This window comes from Betta splendens, chromosome 1 (genome assembly GCF_900634795.4).
Source record: "Betta splendens chromosome 1, fBetSpl5.4, whole genome shotgun sequence".
Lineage (NCBI taxonomy): Eukaryota > Metazoa > Chordata > Actinopteri > Anabantiformes > Osphronemidae > Betta > Betta splendens.
Window position 1 is genome coordinate 14,325,587 of NC_040881.3, and position 21,035 is coordinate 14,346,621.

General features: G+C 43.2%; 1 protein-coding gene across 1 annotated transcript; it reads right to left on the reverse strand.

Moving 5' to 3' along the window:
* Positions 1–397: 397 nt before the first annotated feature.
* On the reverse strand, positions 398–19,045 carry chrna6 (cholinergic receptor, nicotinic, alpha 6). The gene is made up of 8 exons (XM_029153163.3): positions 18,325–19,045; positions 6,896–7,035; positions 6,485–6,529; positions 5,376–5,485; positions 4,339–4,546; positions 2,996–3,607; positions 2,207–2,470; positions 398–1,578 (listed from the first exon to the last, which is right to left on the reverse strand). Exons 1-8 carry the CDS (start codon positions 18,380–18,382, stop codon positions 1,453–1,455), a joined length of 1,563 nt encoding a protein of 520 aa, XP_029008996.1. The 5' UTR covers positions 18,383–19,045; the 3' UTR covers positions 398–1,452.
* Between the last annotated feature and the right edge of the window lie 1,990 nt (positions 19,046–21,035).

A 21,035-nucleotide genomic window follows, 5' to 3' on the forward strand; every position in this document is an offset into this window, starting at 1 on the left:
ACAACGGCTAATGCAACTGCAATTTGTAGACAAAAGAGGGAGGAGGAACATGAAGGAAAATGTGTACTAATAAATGTCAATTGAAATATTGTAAAAACAAAGGTCAGTAGTGCAATGTGAATTAAAGCCCTCTCATAAAATATGCAGCACTATTACATGTTTACATGAGGTTTACAGCTGCAAGACTGACCTTCACACAGATAAACGTGAATATCTAGCGTAATGCGTTTTATATGAAACTAAAATTATTTCTGAATAGCTCTCAAACGTCTGGATTTTAATTACACAGTGGAACCAGATGCTCAATTATAGGTAATGGCAACAGAAATGTCAAAGCCTCGTTGAGTCACCGTGTTTTACATGGATTCCGTAGATTAAACTGCTACCAGCCTCGGTATTCACTTATTTGAATAAATATTTTATTTATTGTAAGTTCATTGGTCGGTCGAAAGAAAGACAAACATTTCCTCATTTCGGCATCAGGAAATGAGCATTTGCATCAAAACATAACAGATATTGTCAAAGATAAAAGGGGAATTCATTTAAATCAAATCATAGATATTTTTTATGCGCTGCCATCAGACAACAGAATCTCAGTTGCATATGTTTTTTTTAGGTTTGCTCTTATTAATCGACTTAATGAAAAGTGACAAGAAATATTAAATGAACAGCCGTGGAATTGGATGATAGTCTCCTTTCATGAATTAATAAACATGATGCTATTTCAGGAGCAACTAATCAAGTTCCGTTAAATTCGGATATTTACCAGACCAACCAATTAGCGTGTGGAACATTAAACACAGAGAACATTTAGAAATGCACAGTTATAATTACAAAAGAAGGAAGCACAGCCTGCCCTTGTGTGTAAAAAGCACCCCGTCAGCTGCGCGAAGAGAGGAAACTGGCAGCTGCAGGGTTGAGTTCAGGCTCGTTTGCTGCACGTGGAGAGTTCCCAGTTCACCGGCGTCTGTTCCAGTCCACAACCGGATGTGTCGGGTTTGAGCCCAGCTCAGCTCTAACTGGACCTCATTTTGACGCCGATTCCATTCAGACAATTTTTACAACAAAATTTGTTGTGTAGAAACCTCACACTGTTGTTATTTCTGCCTAATGTCATTTTCTAATGTTTTAGATCGCAGCTACATTCGTTTGATCAAAGCTGATGCGCGTAACCTTTTAAAAATGATTCATCCTAATGCAGAGTGTGGCAACGTGGCACAAAAGGAAGACGCACTGAGCGCAGCAGAGGAGGCTTCGTGTTCCCTGTAGCACAGTTAAATCACAGAGTTACAACTGACCTTTACTCTATGGCCACACAATCTTTTTCTCAGTTTAAATGGACTGGAATGCTGTTTAGAGTACGTCTCTATGTGACAAACCCGACACATCACACAGTGCTTTGGGACTTATTGAGGGTCAACACGGTGCCAGCAAGCCCCGACCGGGCAGCAGTTACGAGACAAAGCTAAAAAGTGGCTGGAGGAAAAGTCCCACGGTTCCCAGGACGCACACAGTCACAAAAACCCAGAGGAAGATTCTATCAATCACCATGGCAACGTACTTCCAGTCATCCTCCACCTGTGAGCGAGGAAGAGGACACAAGCAAAAGTGTGAGAAGGCAGAGGGAAGTGTCGGCGGCGAGAGATGAGGCAGGTGAGGAGGAGGAGGAGGAGACAGAGGCTTCAGGAAGTCGAGGATCGGACGGAGCGAGCGGAGGATCGCAGGGAGGAAGGTTGGAGGAAAGAGAGAAACGGCAGGGAGAGAGAAGTGAGGCGATCGCTGCTGAAAAGCCAACGTTAATATGAAACATGACTCAAACAGGAAGGAGCGACTGCGATAATCACGTTCCAACGGCAGCATCAGAAGAAGCGACAGGCGTTTTGACAAAGCTGATCGCGCCGCGGCTTTTGCATTTCAAAGGCTGCTTCCTCCCGTTGGGAGATTTCAGCCACTGCGTTCAGATGTGACAGACAGAGGATCCCTCCTCGCTCTCGACGCGGATCCAAAACGATTTGATTCTAACTCAGACTATTGTCACGTGCCGAGTGGGTGAGAAGCTACTGTGCTACGCGCTGGTGGTGTCCGTTACTGTACAGATGGATGCAGAAACGATTAAATACACAACATTTCACATGTATGGCCTGAAAGCTGCATTTCCTAAAACTGCTCATACGAACAATAACACCGATGAATGGAATGAACTCGCCTCCTTGGCCTTGTTGCGGCTCCTCATGTTCTCAGCGATGTACTTGACGCTCTCGATGGCCTGTTTGACCTCGGGCGACACCACGGAGAAGGCCACCACCGCGCTGACGCTCTGGGGGCTGCGCTGCCGCGCCGTCTTCCCCGTCTCCGGCGTGTCCGGGGCCTCGCTCCCGCGCTGGCAGGGGCAGCTGTTGCCGGCGCAGCCCTCGATGGAGGACAGCTTGCCGTCGCCGAACTCCAGGCAGTTGAGGGAGCCGCCGCCCGCCTGCCGGCGAATACAACAGCTGTACGCGTCGCCTCAACACAACGTAAGCAGCCACCGTGCGATCGATTCCCAGGAAAGCGCTCCCTCCGTCTCATAATTGTGGGAACCCCAAAGCAAGTGATGACTGCGGCGGTTTGCCATGCCGCGCTCCTTCAGCTTTGTATTTTATAACCGAGCCTCAGCAGGAGCCAACCAATAACTGTACATTCTGTTTGTAGTGCGGAGACAATTCAATGTGGGTCACAGGCCGCCTAGTATTGACTGGGACGTCCTGTGGGGCTTTGGACATATTCATAAACAGATGATTGAAGCCCTCTGCGTGTGACGAGCGGCAGTATTGCTTAGAACCAGGGCAGGAGGAGGAAGTAACTCCTCACGCTTTGATCTCTAGCGGGGTTTGAGGCTCGATCTAGTGTGACTGCAGGTAGTCTGGACCAGCGTGGACGCTCACGGCGACTCCCTATGGGCTTTAGAGAACAACGTCATGACAGAGAAAACAGGAGGACGAAGGCGACGGAATCATACCTGCATCAAGTTAGTCTTCTTCTTCTTCCCCCCTTTCACTCCTCCGCCTCCTCCTCCCTCTCCAGCTCCTCCTGCCTCCCCACTGCTGTCCAGCCCCCCAGCCTTGCCCGCTTCATCAATGGGTCTCCGCATCAGCATGATCCTCGGCAGCACTTTGAGGAACACGGAGCGCACCCACCCGGGCATCGTGTGGGTCATCGGCGTGCGGTAATGTACATTGAGCACAAACACAGTGATGACGATGCTGAGCGTGACGAAGATCATTGTGAAGAGCAGGTACTCTCCAATGAGTGGGATGACCAGCGACGTGGAGGGGATGGTCTCGGTGATAACAAGCAAGAACACAGTGAGGGAGAGCAGGACGGAGATACAGAGCGTGACCTTCTCTCCGCAGTCGGACGGGAGATAGAAAACCAGCACTGTGAGGAAAGAGATGAGGAGGCAGGGGATGATGAGGTTGATGGTGTAGAACAGTGGCAGGCGTCGGATGTAGAAGGAGTAGGTGATGTCTGGGTAGATCTCCTCACAGCAGTTGTACTTGATATCGTGCTTGTAGCCCGGAGCGTCGATGATTTCCCACTCGCCGCTCTCCCAGAAGTCCTTGAGGTTCACCTGCAGCAGAGCCCGAAAAAGCATCACGCAGTTATCATTTCACCATTATTTATGGTTAGGAATGTACAAATATCTTAATAATACACCCCCACCTACAACTTTGTGACATGAACATGTGACATGAATTCTACTCGTTTATTAGTTCTCAACAAAAAAAGGGGCTCAACAATAAACCCCGACCCCTTTCTGACAGCTCAACAAACCCCGAGTAATAATAACCTAAGAAGCAGGTGCAGGTGTGTCCACTGGCCAGTTATTCGTGGAATTTCAAAGATGAAAATGCACCTTTTGATTAGGCACCAGATTAAAAAAAAGATGTTTAAAGATGTTTTTTTTTTCTTTTTATATTTATTTGTTAGTGAAAGAAAGGACACTTTTAAAAATTCTGTTCTAATAATTTACTGTCACTTATTCATAAAAATGAAGCACTTGCAAAACTATATTTAGTAAGTAGTTGAATAATGATTAAAGTCAAGGCTTCAGCAGACTCTCAGTCCTTGGTCTGTGTCACGCAGGAACCCTCCACTAACACAACATGACATGTTAACATTTTCCATTAAACTTACCCTTTTAAACGTCTGCCAGGACTAAACCGTGACATCAGCACGTCATCAGGTTCAATGATCTCACAGAGTGAACTCACCATTGTGTCCAAAGCACAGCAGCTACAATAAGGCTGGCGTCTAAAGAAAATTTATACTCCAGAGGTGAATATAGTTACAAACACTGACCTTGGACCCGATCAGTACCAGGTCAATCTTGGCTTTGTCATAGGTCCAGGAGCCAAACTTCATAGAGCAGTTCTGATAGTCAAACGGGAAGTAGGTGATGTCCATGGGGCAGGAAGACTTGAAAATGGCCGGAGGAACCCAGGTGATGGTGCCGTCGAACTTCAGCAGAGCCTTGGTTTTGTCCTCCACCAGGAAATCACCTACAGCACTGCACGTGACGTGTGGGCATGTACCATATTAACAGGGGAGGTATAACCATGGGAAAAAGATGTGAGGATAGAGGACATAAGCGTATGCGGGTTTGGAATTGGATACGAGGTTAGAAGATGGCAGAGATATCGGCATGAGGGGAAAGGCAAGAAGAAAATGGATTGAGGGACATGAGAGGAATACAAATCAGAAAATACTACCATGAGGTCTGTTATGTTCAGTTATCAACTACAAATGAGATACAGCAACAGCAGAGCACACGAAACAATGCATTTCAGCTAAATTACAGAGCCACTACACTGTAAAGATATTAGTTCCTCAAAATGAGTTGGAAGGACTGAGAATGTAAATAAGACAGTTTCTCATGAATAAATAAAGATAATAATAGATCGCTGCTCATTATTGGGTCTTTGGACGTTAGGATAAATATAAACTGCATTGTTAATGCTGCAATAGGTGATTTTGGTCCACTTGACAAAGCACAACTTGGCTGATGGGTTCTGTGGACGCGAATGTAAATCAGTCTCTTCCCCCCAAAAAGCCTGAGGGAAATATCTGCCTCTTCAGCTGCCAAATGCTCACCTATGCATGCACGCACCCAGGTCGAGAATATGTTCACTAACTACGTCTCCTCTGCACAGAACAAAGATTACTACTGCAGCGTGACCGCAGACTAGAATAGAAACAATGAACCCAAAGAGGCTAAAGTCAATCCAAGCTAATAATAATAATAATAATAATAATAATAATAATAATAATAATAATAATAATAATAATAATAATAATAATAATAATAATAATAATGACTGCTATGATGAGAGCCTCACTTGTTGTACAGCACAATGTCGGGTCTCCAGATCTTGTTTGATGGAACTCTAATGAACTCAATCCCATCAAACTCCGCTGGCATCCATCGCAGCTTGTAGTCGTTCCATATCTGGAGGAGAAGAAGAGGAAACAGAGTGAGCATGCTGTGTGCTTTGCATCGTCGACTGCAGTCACTGGAGACTGTTTTTTTTTACTGCAGGCAGAGCATCACTTGATGCTTAACTGAAGACGTTAGAGCTGAAACTGTCATACGTTTAGATATTTGTTTACTCGCTGCCTCTGATGCTTTTTTGATACACACTCAAGTCACATCGCTGCAGTTTTGTAAGCAAATAAGACATTCACAACAGTCACGTCTGTTTAATTAACCCTTTACCGTGTCTCATTGGCTCCTACTTTCATTCATCTATCCAGGAGTTTTCACTGTGATTGGCTGAACTTCATTGATTACGAAACAATAACAACCATGGATGCATTTATGTTCAAATAAAGAACTCCAAAGTCTTACTCTCTACAGTAAAATGGCTTCCACTGTAGACCGACTGGCTGCGATTCAAAGTCTTTATCTGTGAGAGCTGTGTTGACACAGCTGCTGATCAGTGATGCTTTGATAGAAAGATACAGCTCAGCCATTACAAACAACGAAAACACAAAAAAAAAGACCAGCCTGGAGATTTCAATGCATTCTAATTTGGAAGCGTAGACGTCACTGACGGGTCTTATCCACTGCTGTTGCAGATTTAGACGATGCAGCTATGTTTCATGTCGTATGAAGCAAAGACGTGCTGAACGGGAAAAAGAAGTGATGAAATCACATCACAAGGGTTTGAGAGACAGAGGCAAAATGCGTTGGAGGACTGAGGTCAGAAGTTCAGGGTTTGTGACTATGGATCTGTTCGGAGACAGAGCGTGACGTGACATGATGCTAACACGGATCACCGGCTGAGGTCTTTGTGCGATATCCTCATTTTCTCGTTCACTTCTCCCTCACCTTTATTCGCATAGAGCTACGTGTCTGTGGTGTGTGTGTGTGTGTGTGTGTGTGTGTGTGTGTGTGTGTGTGTGTGTGTGTGTGTGTGTGTGTGTGTGTGTGTGAGTGTATACTCACATGCCTGAGCCATAAATTTGTTTCCATGATCTGGTTCACCTCATCCTGCAGAGACAAAAACACAACAAGGAACTTATTAGTACGAACACCTGCACAGCCACACACTTACCTTTTTTAATGTCACCTGGTTAGAGCGAGTGGACATCGTCAGGATCACACTGAAAAACAGGCTTGGGGTTTCTCTTAGCATGAGAATCCCCCCACCCACAGCTCTGCACTGTTTCGTTTCATTTCTCTCTCTAGCTTACAATATCTTGTAACTTTTCAGTTTTGAAATATGGTCATGATGCCCATTGGACAACATCTCACATCTCTCGCCTCTGAAACTCTGACATACTGAAGCAAGACTGTTATTAGGTAAGCTGTGCTCTATGAAGACAGAACTGAAGGTGGAGGAGGCGTGTAGCTTACTACTTTCACCAGCTGGGAGATGGAAACCTCGAACTCCACAGTGACGGGATCCGAGACGTTCTCGACTGGTCTGATGAACTGATTGTATCTTCTGAACAGTTTCCTAAACAGCCGGTCCTCTGCTTTGGATGAGAAGCCGTCTGAGAATGAAAGGGGGAAGTGAAATGCAAGGCAGGTTTAGTAAAAATACAAAAACTATTACGATTTCGGAAAAGTTAATCAGTTCCAAACTCAGAAAAAAAGTTTGTCGTGTATGTAACTGGGAAGATGAAAGGACATCACTAAGGATTCCCAACAAGGCCAGGATCAACCTTGTACATGTTGAATAATGATTGGCCTGTTTTCTTGCTTTTCTTATTTTCTGCAGGGGAATTGGTTCTCAGTCCATCCATGCGTTCATCCATCATCCTAAATGCTTCTCCTTGTGAGGATTGCAAGGGCGCTGGAGCCGATCCTAGACGTCGCTGGGCTAGAGGACACGCGTTCACAGCCACGAGCAACTCAAGTAATCGGTTAACTTAACAGGAAAGTGGGGGATTCAGCGCATTTAAACATAGCAATGCAAACCACCACACCAATGTGCTGCTCTCGGTAATGAGGGGAAAAAAGCCTTAATGTCCCTTAATTCAGGACACGTGCGCCTCTCTGACCTCTCACCCCGAGCTGAGTGACATGGGACATTTTAATCTCTCCGCCTCTATTTATTTTAATTTTATTCAGCTGTGACCTTTGTAGCGTCTGTTTCCAAACCTAGCGGCCAGCAGGTCCATGGGTTCAGATGTTAGACAACAATTTAACAACCAAACCTCAAACCTGGAATTCTTGATCATCCATTACAGCCCAGCACAATTAATGAATGTTGAAGCTGTCAAAACAAATCCAAATGACTGACCTCGTCTATCAAATACACGCTTTCTAACACTAGAATGTGTACGTTACAGTGCCAGCGTCTATATTGTTTTCACTAAGGCCCTTAAAGGCTCAGGTTCATGGCTAATTGCTGTGGGGAGTGTGTCGGTCCAGCCTGAAAACAGTAGAGCAGCAGCCTAGTTTGAAACTGTCCCAAGAGTCACTGTAAAGGAACCGCTGTGACCTGACCTGAATTTATGAATTAATACTATGGCAGTTTCTTCGTGTTAGGTGATTAATCATTTTAAAGAGGCTGCATTATCCTATATGATACTCCTAAATTGTAACCTCACCTCAGTCTGCATTGTGAACATGTGACAGTAGGAGTAGTACCTAATGTGATTTCGTTTTTGTAAACCGCTTGGATATTTCTGCAGAGTCCCAAAAGGAATGCATGATTATGCATAATATGGCCTCTTTGAAAGTCTCCTGAGTAAAGAATGCTCCTTGCTTATTTAAGGGAAATTATGCACAGGTGACATATTACCATAAGGTGTTAGAATAGAGTCGGATTTAGGCTCCAATAAAAATAGTCCATACATCTAAATCTAAATGTCTCTAAATCACTGTGAAAACCGTGTCCTCTTCTCTTTTCAAACAGTAGATGTAGACGGGCAGGTGTTGGCAGCCGTTGCACGTCATCCTGTATGAAAAGCACGACTTATTATCGTTTACGTGCTTGTCTATTTACAGTACATAACCCAAAACATAAGGGTCTCATTCACTAATTATCCAGGAAGGAACCTGGAAGACCTGAGGCAAAATGCTAGCACATCTACCTACTGGAAAATGCCCAGCAAGCTATTTTAATAGAGTGCAGAGGAGTTGTAGACTCTGGCCCGAAGACAGGAGATGAAGCGCTGACATATTTTTATTTAGTTAAGGTGAGAAATCGAGTTACAAGAGGAGGAGGAGGAGCTTTCAAACGTATCTTGATACAATAGCTGGAACGTTATTTACCACAGATACGCTAGGGTGTGACGTAACTGCTGTAGCTTTAGTGCATTGCTTGAATCAGAACAATGACAAATATAAAACATGGGCCAATATTTGCTAAATGACTTTAAAATTGGCTCGGACTCGAATGGGAGTCGTTGACTTGCATGTTTTCCGGTGGAGGAATCAGCGCAGTTCAGACGGCCTGCCTCTACACAGGAAAGCATCCCGGCATTAATCGATGCTGTGTTATTGTTTGTAATAGCGTCTCATTGATATGAGTCTCGCTGCTCTCTCTCATAATTCTATATCAGTGCTGCGGTATTTGACGAGAGTTCCTTGGGAGCAGCACATGTGATATTAGTAATCTAGGACTCAGTTTATTGCTTTTTCTGTACGGGCTGCAACACTTTACTTTATATACTGTGGGGCTTTATTGCAAAGCAGGTTAATTTAAATGTTGATGTCAACCATTTCATAATCCATTGTTTCTTATTGCTGTCGTCTAAACACAGGCAGCATGGGTTTGCCTCAGTTAAGATTAAGGTATCTGCATAGCAGCAGAGTCACACTAGCTAAACATGATGAAACAAGGTATATCTTAATGTTTTCTTTTCCCCTTTTCTACCAATTATTAAAACTCCTCAAAATCTTCATCACATTAAGAAATAGATTGTTGGAAACCTGAGACATGAGGAAACTATTAACTGCCATGTTATGCTGCGTTATGACCCAGGAACACACTTTATTTAAACTATTTAATTAACTAAAATGTTCGTTCCCACAATGCCTTGCAACAAGAAGCCATCTTTAGCCTAGTTTATACTGCTGAAATCTTCCTTCCCCCTTTAGTTCAGGTTATTATTTGGAGGAGATTTTAGTTCCTTTTTGGCTTGAGCTGACACTGTTTTCGTGAGGTTCACTTTTTCAAGGACTGTTGTGACCTCAGAGTTATTGTGGAATAAATGAACTTCTCTAGAGAATGCCTGGCTCTTCATGTGTTAGTGTCCAGGCCAGAGCTACACACTGCGACCGATATGAGGACAAAGCAGGAGAGAGTAGGTGAGGGGATGATTTTATAACTTCCACACTGCATCATCATCAAGCGTTTTACCACACTATTTTGGTTTTGTGTGTACGCTTGAATATGAATAGTTGTTTTAGATTTATATACACTTGTAAAACTTATACATTTTTTTCTGCTTTTCGTTAAGAATCCTTTTCTTCTAACAAGGTTTAGCATCATACATCAAAAGCTGAATTATCTGAGCCACAGACTCACCTGGACACTTACACCACCTCCCCTCTCTGGCTGCATTAGCTTCTCGTTTATGTCCAGTAAGCAGAGAATTTCAAAATAAGAGTAAATAATTGGATCTAACAATGGTAACATGATCATGTATTACTGTAGGGCAGGTTTAAAATTCAACACGTTTTTTATAGAACCAATGCATTTATTACAGCAAATTCAATTACAATTAATAGCTTACAGTGTAGATTATAATATACAAAGGTAATAAGCTTATTATAAGGTTTTGATGAATGAGGGACAGAACCAAAAATGTGGGTTCTTCAATAATACAATATACTAAGATAAATATTTTAAAGAATGTCTGGTGGTTTAGGCTACGGTCCCTAATTAGCATTTTCCTCAAGAAATCTCTGCATGTTTTTTTTAGAGATTCTAAATGGGGAGTGTGAGTGGTTGTCTGTCTCTAAATGTCAGCCCTTCGCGAGGCAGGCGACCTTTCTAATGTGTAACGGATGAACTGTGGTGAACAATGACATTCTGGTCACTGTTATGATTATACAGTAGCCAGTTGCAGTGGTTTCATACTGTAGGTACAGCATAGTTCAGTAGTTTAGCCTCTAATATTCTGAACAGTAGTAGTAGTAGTAGTAGTAGTAGTGGTAGTAGTAGTTCCAAAGAGCCTTGCTAATAACTACAAGATGACAGAATAAATATTATGGCTGCTGCTTGTAATTAAAAACATCCAAACGGTAAAACACAGTGTTGCTTATATTGTGACGCTGACACACGAGATGCTGATTACTTTGCGATGGTGTTGCTAGGATAAATATAAATGAAGAAGCAAGGGCATCAGTTAAAGGTATGAAGCGTCTTGTGTGTGTATAGCATGAAATCAGATTACAGTTGCAATCAGTCTGGACTGACAGCATTAGCAAAACATGGGTTTATTTGGCAGCCGTGTGGAATGAGCTAATGCTTCTGTTAAGTTAATAAAAATAAGTAGCTGCTTATGTCGGTGCAGTGTAAAATCACTACACCCAAACTTTTTCCCCTACATATTCAAAAATGATCATTTTCAGTTTGTCTTTTCTCTAGTGCACTTTTGCAAAAGTTTGGTCCACCAGGTGACATGTGCCCAGTATGTATTACATCACATGTTTTTATTGAAGATGACTCCCGCCGCTGCTTAAAAGAGCCCCCTGTATTCCTCTTCCAAGACTTCTGAGTGCTTTCAGTTGTCGCTCAGAAACCATGCTCACTCACCTTCACATCACCCTCTGTAGCATAAATAGACCAATACCACCTTTTTTAGGCATGTTAACATGTTAAAAAAATAGAGTTCTGAGTAGACGGGCTGAAAAAGTCTGAAATTTGTTGACGCAATAGATAAACAGACCCTGAATGATCAGTGATGGAGAAGACGCCCGGAGGCGCTTCTGTTGTTTTTGTCCCCTCTATGCACCTTTTTGGTACTATCCTCACTTGATTAAACCCATTAAAACCATGTTTGCGACAGATGACAGACAAAAATCTCATAATTAAAATTGACTTTTTAGAGACAGGCATGGAAATTCTAAAGATAAAACAGCGCTGACCCTATTACATCAAGATCCCTCCCTCAAAGGCACGAGATAACCTTCTTCGTGCGCACAATGACACCAGGAATACAGCTGGTGCCGAACTCTTGGTGACAGGCCTCTGGAGAGAACAACACACATGCGAAAAAAAAAAAATCTGACAAACAAGGAGAAGAGATGAAGTCAAAGCACGAACAGACTGAAAGCGAAGTCCTGTTAAGATGTCACTCAAAAGATTATGTGAATCCGGACTTTCTAGCCTTCTGTCTGGAAGCTGGATGCTGTGTAAAAAGAGCTTAAAGAGAGCGAGGTTGTACATCTAGCTGGCAACATTTCTCTACAAAGTCTTAACTGTTAACTGTGCTATATTTGAACGGGCATAAACGAACGAGCATTGTGGGTAATTTTTAGTTAAAAGAAGAAAAGCGTAGAAATTAGATGAACTAAAAGAGACCGTCACGGTGTTTCATCTGCTAGTTAGTTTAATTACAAAAGCAGAGCTGCTCTTTGTCACATGTCCACTGACTAATCCAGTCCTTTGATCAAAACACCGCATCTTGCCGTCCCGCTCTCGCACACACACAAACACACAAACATTCACACGCACACATTCGACATGGTCAGATTCATTTCACGTTGAGAATCATAAAAAGAATCAATTATGACAGAAAATGAGCCACAGGTTCTCCTCTCTTTCATCTGGAGACTTCACATTTAGCTCCCCCCTCCCGCCCCCCCCCCCATGTTCTGGCTATTAGTCTACCAGCTTGTACTGGCTGCTTTCATCACGCAAACATATCCCAATTCAAAAACAATGGAAAGGTCTTATGTAAAAACAGGGACTGTGGAAAATCTGCACCGACGATAGTGAACAACGCACGTTTACTAAAACAAAACGTTTACAGAATGTGTGATTTATGAAAATTATTTTTGAGCTTGTCTGAGTAAGAAAAACAAACATGTAAATTGAACCTTTCTACAGTTCTAACTAGTCCAACGACTATCTTGAATTATAATCTTATCCTTTCCATTAGTAGATCGGCTGTAGTAACCTTACAAACTGGTGTCCAGGAACTTTGGGAGCCCCTAGATAACATTAGTAGCATCAATATATTAGATATCATAAATCTATCTATGAAAGAGTTACAAATAAAACTAAATTACAGCTTTGGTCAAATTACACCCATCCTTTCATTTACTGCATGGTTCTGTCCGTCGATCTGTATCATATGTCCTCACGGTGAACAAAGCATAAATCCATCAGAAAAAAAGGAGGGTTTAACAAGGCAGAGAGAGAAGGAGGCTGGCAATTATGTCTTCTTCTTAACTTACAATTTTCACCATTGAAAATCCAAATAATGTCATTTAAATCAAGATCTTTAATTTGTATGGTATGAGTGAATGATGATGTGTGCGTCAATCAAAACTACATCAAAACATGATGAATTGCAGTGTCAAAACTATAGTATGTTGGCTCTATGATATTGTAGGTTGTACAGACTCAAAAACTATCGTATAAATATGATTATTATCATATATATGGCAACACTGACAGTGGGTACGGAAAGTATTCAGACCCCGTTAAGTTTTTCACTGTTATACTGCAGCCATCTGGTAAAATCATTTAGGTTCATTTTTTTCCTCATTAATGTTAATTAAGCACCCAATATTGGCAGAAAAGCACAGAATTGTTGACATTTTTGCATTTGATTATGCTGATTGTAAAATCACACACCTGTCCATATAAGACTTTATAGCTCCCAGTGCATGTCAGAGCAAATAAGAATCCTGAGGTCAAAGGAACTGCCTGAAGCGCTCACAGACAAAATTGTGGCAAGGCTCAGATCTGTCCAGGGTTACAAAAAATCTGCTGCACTTAAGGTTCCTAAGAGCACAGTGGCCTCCATAATCCTCAGACGGAAGATGTTTGGGACGACCGGAACCCTTCCTAGAGCTGGCCATCGGCCAAACTGAGCTACCAGAGCCTCGATTCCTTGGTCAGAGGTACAGAAGAACCCAAAGATCACTGTGGCTGAGCTCCAGAGATGCAGCGGGAGATGGGAGAGAGTTGTAGAAAGTCACCCATCACTGCAGTCCTCCACCAGTCGGGGCTTTATGGAGAGTGGCATGGAGTTTGCTAAAAAAACACATGAAGGACTCCAAAATCGTGAGAAATAAGATTATCTGGTCTGATGAGACCAGGATAGAACTTTTTGGCTTTAATTTTAAGCCGAGTGGAGAAAACCGGGTACTGCTCCTCACTTGTCCAATACAGTCCCAGCAGCGAAGCACGGTGGTGGCAGCATCATGCTGTGGGGGTGTTTTTCAGCTGTGGGGACGGGACGACTAGTTGCAATGGAGGAAAAGATGAATGCGGCCAAGTACAGGGATATCCTGGAAGAAACCCGTCTCCAGAGTGCTCAGGACCTCAGACTGGGCCGAAGGGTCACCTGCCAACAGCACGATGACCCTAAGCACACAGCTAAAGACTGGAAAGAATCTGCAAGGAGGACTGGCAGAGGATCCCCAAATCCAGGGGTGGAAAACTTGCATCATTCCCAAAAAGGCTCCTGGCTGCGTTTGCTCAGAAGGGTGCTTCCACTAAATACTGAGCAAACGCTCTGAATACTTATGACCATGTGATATTTCCGTTTTTCTACTTTAATAAGTCTGCAAAAGTGTCAACAACTGTATTTCCATCAATATGTGGTGCTGTGTGTGCATTAATGATTGAATACTTTCCGTATCCACCGATACCCCCCTCATTCACTCGACCCTCGCTCGTCCGTCAGTGTTGCCAGGCCACGTCTCATTGTTTTCTCACCCTGCTGAACTGTCTGCTGCTCTAACTCCATGTTCTCAGTGCTTTTTGAATCTGCTCTGTATAGTTCAGGTTTTGCTGTCTAGCTCTATGAGCCTCGATTTCCTGTGTTTTTTTCTGCTAGCCATGCTCACCTTCAGGCAGATAGCTGCATCTGTGTCCTTTGCTTTTGTTTGCGCATTTTGAATAAGCCAGGTGTCCTCGTTTTTCCTCCCAGTCCTTGGTTTTCGTCTTTTTGCATGTTTTTAGTTTTGTTACATGCTTTTATTATTAAATGAGTTTAACTGTCAGTTCTCTCCCTTTGGGTCCTCAGCATTTCCTGACACGGTCTGCCATTTTGTGACAGGCCGTAACATAATATTCACAAGTCAGTCATAATAATTATTTCAAACTGTGACTCAAGTATCTTTTGAAAAAGCTACTCTTCTACAGATTAAGTTTTGTCAGTGGAAACATTTTGCCCTTCTCCTAATTGTAAATAAATCCAATTTAGCCTTCTGGTTTATGTAACTCACAGTTTTCAGCAGATATAAAAATAAGTAACTTTGTACAAACCAGTTTAGGGTGCATCCTGTTTTATCCAGTAGAGCATAAATCCCCTCCTGCGTCATTAAAGCCACTTTGGAAGAGGAAGCACTGCACCTGCTCGCTTTTTTTGTGCTATTTATGTTCTGTCATGTCAGACACGCTGTAGTTTTATTCAGGCCACTGCCTGAACACATTCTTCTGACCAGCCATTGTCCTCAAATAAGAATTTTGTCACAGAAAGTTGTCTTAAAGCCCACATCTTATTAACATTGCTACAGTGCATAGTGCATGTACTGTACATTACCACAGCCCAGACTGGGCCTGATCAAACCTTCACTTACATGTAGATGCTAGTGTCTGTTTTGTTTATTTCTTGACTGTATCTATATGAATATTTTAAAACAAAGTTGTAAAAAAATATTAACTTTAACATTAGAATACCAAGTGGAAAAAAATGTCAATGCATTAAAAAAGGCAGCTTATACTCTTAAAGGTCTCATTCTATCCATCGGGTCCTTGAGGTCCTTGAGGTCCCCAGACTGTCTGCAAATTTTCATGCTGTAAGACCATCCAGATGTTTGTTACTGCCCTTTCTGAATATATGCTAAAGCCTGTCTCTGAGACAGACAACGCCTCTGGTGTATGGCTCATGTAGACAGAACTCATGGGCTTATGAAGAACCATAATAAGGACAGGTCCAGTGTCTGTTTGAAAAGTTTACTATTAACATTGGCAAACATATAATGTCACTTACATGTAAGCAAGTGTCTTTGCAAAATGTGTCAGAACTCTTAAAAATGCAGAATACACAAAATATTTAATGCACCTGATTAAGGTCGGCATGCATGAAAAACGAGCCAGGGATTTTATTGGAGGAGGGGTTATATGAAAGAAAAAGGGAATGTGAGGCTGCAGGAAGAGATGAATGAAGAACAGATAATGAGTGATGGAGAAGAAGAGTTTTATGGTTTGCTTTAGAGGATGCTGTAAGAAGCCTTTAGCCTTGGTTTTCCCCTGAGCTTGCAAATGCTTTTAGAGCAGAGTGTATGAGAGGGAGACAGTGAAAGAGCCAACGCTGAAAGCCAGCGCACGTCTTCACCTTCACGTCATTATTATGTACAAGGTTTATACAGTAAGCGCTGTATAAAGACTTATTGTTTGGCAGTGAGCTGCAACATTCAGACTCGTGGTTTTTGGGTTTTTGTAACAGCAAAGCTGAGTTTGGAACGAGTTCAGTTCAAGTGACAGAGATGAAGGGGGAGAATGAAGGAAGTAAAAAAAAGAAACAAAAAGGCAGATGAAAAAAGAGCACAATGAAGTTCAAAGATGAAGGTGGCAAAAGGGCCTGACACTAAATGGAATAGAAGGATCATTGTGACACCACAATGCTCTCAGATTTTCTCTGCCACCGTGTCTATGTTTACTCCTAATTTGTCCTTTTCTCTAAACTTGTGCATGAACAGATGCTGTCAATAAAACCACATTAAGAGACCTGTGACGTAAGACTGGACACATCTGTGCCCAAACCTGCCTGTGACGCACTCCTCCTCCACCGTCTACCCACCCTGCTAGCGAGCAGGTCAATGCAGCAGTGTGTGTTGGCTCACTTTGTGTTTAGATGCACCCCCTCTGCTGTGTACGCTGCTCCATAGATGATACTGTGGCATGCACAAATACACACACAGGGTGAGGTAACACAAACACGCTGTTAAGCATGTGCCTGCGTCCAGATGTATTACTGTGTTTGCTATTGTTTGTGTATGATGCACACAATTGTTTATCCGAGCAGAAATGTAGGAGCAGTTGTAGTCATGCAACATTTAGATCTGTTGATAGGAGCAGACTATACATTTTATAATAGTCCAATAAGTCAATGCCATTAACTAGACTGTGTTAATTCATGCGGGTGCATCCAATAAGGTAGTTGTGAGAATATTTGCTGTAATAATACACATGTAAAATGATAGGATTTTGCTGAAACTTTCAGCAGAGAGGATTCAAACCTTAGCATACTGTTGTGCTAGTTAGCTAAAGGCTAATTGTAGCTTTTAGTTGACAATCATTTTTATAATGACCCAGTTTAAGCTTTTTTTTTAAATTGGCATCATATAAATAAATTTGAATTGAAAATGAATTGCTAGAACATGCAATGCCTTTGCGTTACTGCTGTGTGATATATGTGCACTTGTACATGCTGTCAGGTTTACAACTTTCCATAAACAACTACAAATGATTTAGGTAAAAGCTTGGTTCCATGTGTATGTGAAACTGGAGAGAGAGAGAGAGAGAGAGAGAGAGAGAGAGAGAGAGAGAGAGAGAGAACACCCAGGAAGCATGGAATACAGAGTGTGAGTGTGTAAAGCTGATAACATACAGTATAAAGGAGCCTGTTCGCCACCTTGAATAAATCAGATAGCTGCTATTTATGCCCTGGGAGCAAATGTTTACGCTCATGCTTTGAAACGCTGCAGCATAATTACCATCTCTGCATCTAATCCTCAGAGTGGCTGCAGGTCAGACCCGGACTCTCTGCTTCTGCAGCGGTCAGTGATTAACTCACTGGTTGCATTTCAGTAATAGCTAATGTCCCCTTCACCCCATCCTCCCTCCTTCGCCCTCCTCCTTTCCTCCTTTCATGCTTCCTCGGAGCTTGAAGCTTGAGAGCGTGAAAAGAGCTTGAGCTAATAGTTTAGTGCAACTTTCAAAAGTAATAATAAGGTTATCAGACTTAAGCAAAGACAAACGTGGCTATGAGGCATTTAATTTATTTTTTTAACAAACGCCTGTGGATGAAAAATCTTCCCTGACTCAAAACATCCTATCTGCTTTCACTCTCAGAAAAAAAAAAAAACAGAGTTGACACAGGCCACGTATGAGCCACAAACTCCCCCACCAGCCACAAACAGGAAAACACATCCTGTAAACAAATTCAAATATGTTTTGGTTTCATGAAAAAACTATTTACAGCCCCAAAACGAAATTTGCATTCATTAAAATTCCTTTTCTTTGCTTTTCTGTAATTTTGCGCTTTGATTTGTTGGCCTAATTAACAAGAAGACAACCAAGAGATGAGGTTTACACCGCGGTGATAGGCACTGAAAGGAGAATAGATTTCATGAAAAAACTTTTGGAAACGCGCTGTTGACAAGACTTGTTTAAAATTAATTTATTAATTAGCGTTTGACGCTTCAGTGAACTGAAACAACAGGTATGAGACAGTATCTCGACCGCCTCCTCGTGCTAATGTTATGTTTGAGCCACTGTCAGAATAAAATTAGACAAGTTCCCGTGAAAGCGCTTGATTGAATCGCTACATTAAGAAAATCACCGGGATTCCATGTGCCTCTAAAAGTTCGTCATCTACTGTAGATCGATAATAACCTTGGGTGCGAAAAATCTCTTTTACCTTGCGCCGTCAGAACCACCAGAAGAAACAACAAAGTCCATCTCGCCACTGGCTGCATTTCTCCCCGGTGTCGTTTGGGAATCTTCTCCACTTCGTCCCTAAAAGAACCACGTAGACGTGATCAATGCGAGGAGCTCAAAATCTGAAAGGACACGAGCCGGCGCGTCTCTCCCCTGGTGCTGCGCGTCCCTCTGTGCCGGTGCTGCTCCCAGATCTGATCCGAACTTGACTTCGTTCGTCCCTCCTCCTCTCGAGCGCAGGCTTCCCACTGGCGCATCCGCACGGGGTCCGCGCGCAAGGGCAGGAAAACCGCCCCAACACTTTGCGTGAGGGAGAGGCGCAGCTCGGCTCGGCGGCTGACGGAGGCAGGAAACGTACGGAGGACGGGTTTTGAACTAGGCTCTAGTAACTAACGCCGAGCGGTGCGCGCACTTTGGTGTAGTTCAGAGAAAGTGATTTAAATCTGACCGGTTCTAATTCAGTTCTTTACTGTTTGGGGCGAGAGCGACGCGGCTGATTTCAATCAGCGCTGTCCGTGGTGCTGAAATCAGCCGCGGACTTGTCTACAAACTTAATTTATTCTGCAAGGGTTTCTCACCACGTGTCGTCGCGAAATGATATGATCGTATATACGCCTCTTGTTTGTTTATCAGCGAGTCAAAGAACCTTCTTTACGTGATTTCATGGCGGTGTTGTTGTGTCTTTCTTCTGCCACTAAACTGCAGCACTGCGCTCGACGGGCGAAGTCGCCGGAGCGGGTGCTCGCTTGCTTTTGTGTTCCCCACTTCGGCATCGCGCCGATGACATTTAATTTTAGTCCGCGATTCTCCACACTCGGTTTGACGTCATCGACCAAAGTAGTAAACGAGGCAATACGAACTGCGCTGCGCTGAACCAAGTCGAGCCAACAGGGAGTTAATGAATCATGTATTTGTCTTTTAAATACTCTTCAGACATGCGGTTCAGGACAGCCTCCCTCCGCCCTACTGACCAATAATCATGCCTATTACACATAAACAGATCCTGAAAGTCAAATGATCTGAATTGAGTATAAGTCCACATATGCACTGTGCAGATGTATTATGTAGGAATATCTATTATGCATTGCCTGCTAGACAGGCCTCCCCCCACTCCCATCTTTACCTCCACTGTGGTGCCAAAATGTATTTGATCTTTCCTGGAACAAGTTCCCAGCAAACGAGGTGGAACTGCGGCTGTGTTGTGGGTCCAAAACCATCAAGCCATGTGTGCGTCATCACCCATTGTACAGTCTTACAAGATGTTCCGTTATGTTCACGGTTTGAATAAATGCTTTGTTACATGAATCATTTGTTGTTGCGTTGATGGGTTTGATTGGCCACAGTCTCTCTAACCCCATGCATCTGTATCATTTTATCAACTCACTCTAGAGTAAAACACACACACAACAACAACAACAACAACACCACTAACAGCCCATTCAGTGGTGTTGTGGCCCCTGGTAAATCACTGCCAGATGTCATTTAAGGATTATAAATATAGAAACAGCATAGAGGAATAGGTGTTTCCTACGACACACACACACACACACACACACACACACACACACACACACACACACACACAATGTCAGGACATCTCCTTCACCCTCAGGTCGTATCACCCGCGATAAACACAATCACTCTTTCAAACAATGTGTAAACGTTGTCAGAACAATCAGTGTCTCTTTATTTGAACACTAGTAAAAACCATCACAACATTGTACATGTCATCTTCCCTTGCATTTTTAGAGACTGGAATGAGTTTGCCGGGTTTAATCCCTGCAGACAAGCGCTGCATAAAACAAACTCACAAAGAAAAACACAATAAGCTCAACAGGGATAATGCGTTTTCGCTGTTGCTGGTGTTGCCGCCCGTCTAGTGTGGAGCTCACAGAGCGGCGTCATGACACGCTTGTCTTCGTCAGCCTTATTAGTGAAGCGGTTTAGCAGAGGAACTAGGTGCGAATTGATGTTTCTGCCAGGACTGTTTAGCGTGACGCACCCTAGCCTGTCTCGCCGCTCTGCTCGGACAATGTTTAATTCATGCTTTTTGTAAAAGCTGAATGCACAGAGTCCAGAAGCCATTAGAGGCATCCTCTCTTCTTCTCTAACGTCATCCTTTTTACCTCCTCAACATTCTTCGTCCTCCTCCAGGTCTTGCTCTTGTGATATTTGATCTTCCATTACTGACCAGTGCAGGTCTTCCAGCTCCAGCTTTCTGCTGCTCCTCCGCCTTCCACCTCACATATCTCAAACATGCCTTTCCCTCTGCACCTGCTTTTACTCCTATAATGCACGCTGGTGCCATCTCTCTGCCTCAAATGAAACACAACACACCAAAATATCTATCTCCCTCGCTAGAACTTTTAGGCCGCGCTGAATTATTCACGTCCACATATCTGCGCCACATCCCATGACCCCCGAGAGAAGTGCTTTTATTTTCCACCCTAAGTAATGAAATCTGGATGGCCCTTTTTTATTCTCCCCGGCATGATCGTCTCAGCTCACCGAGGTGGGTTTAATAGAGCGGAGGTGATCGGAGCCTTCTGGAAGCCTCCAGAAGGCAGGACGGTGGATGTCGTGTCTTGCGGAGTGAGAAAAGCAGTGGCTGAAAGCCCAGAGCCTGTCAGAGAGGCTCAGTGTAGCTGCATCAGTCAGACTCATCGAACAATGGGCGGTTCTGCAAGTGGC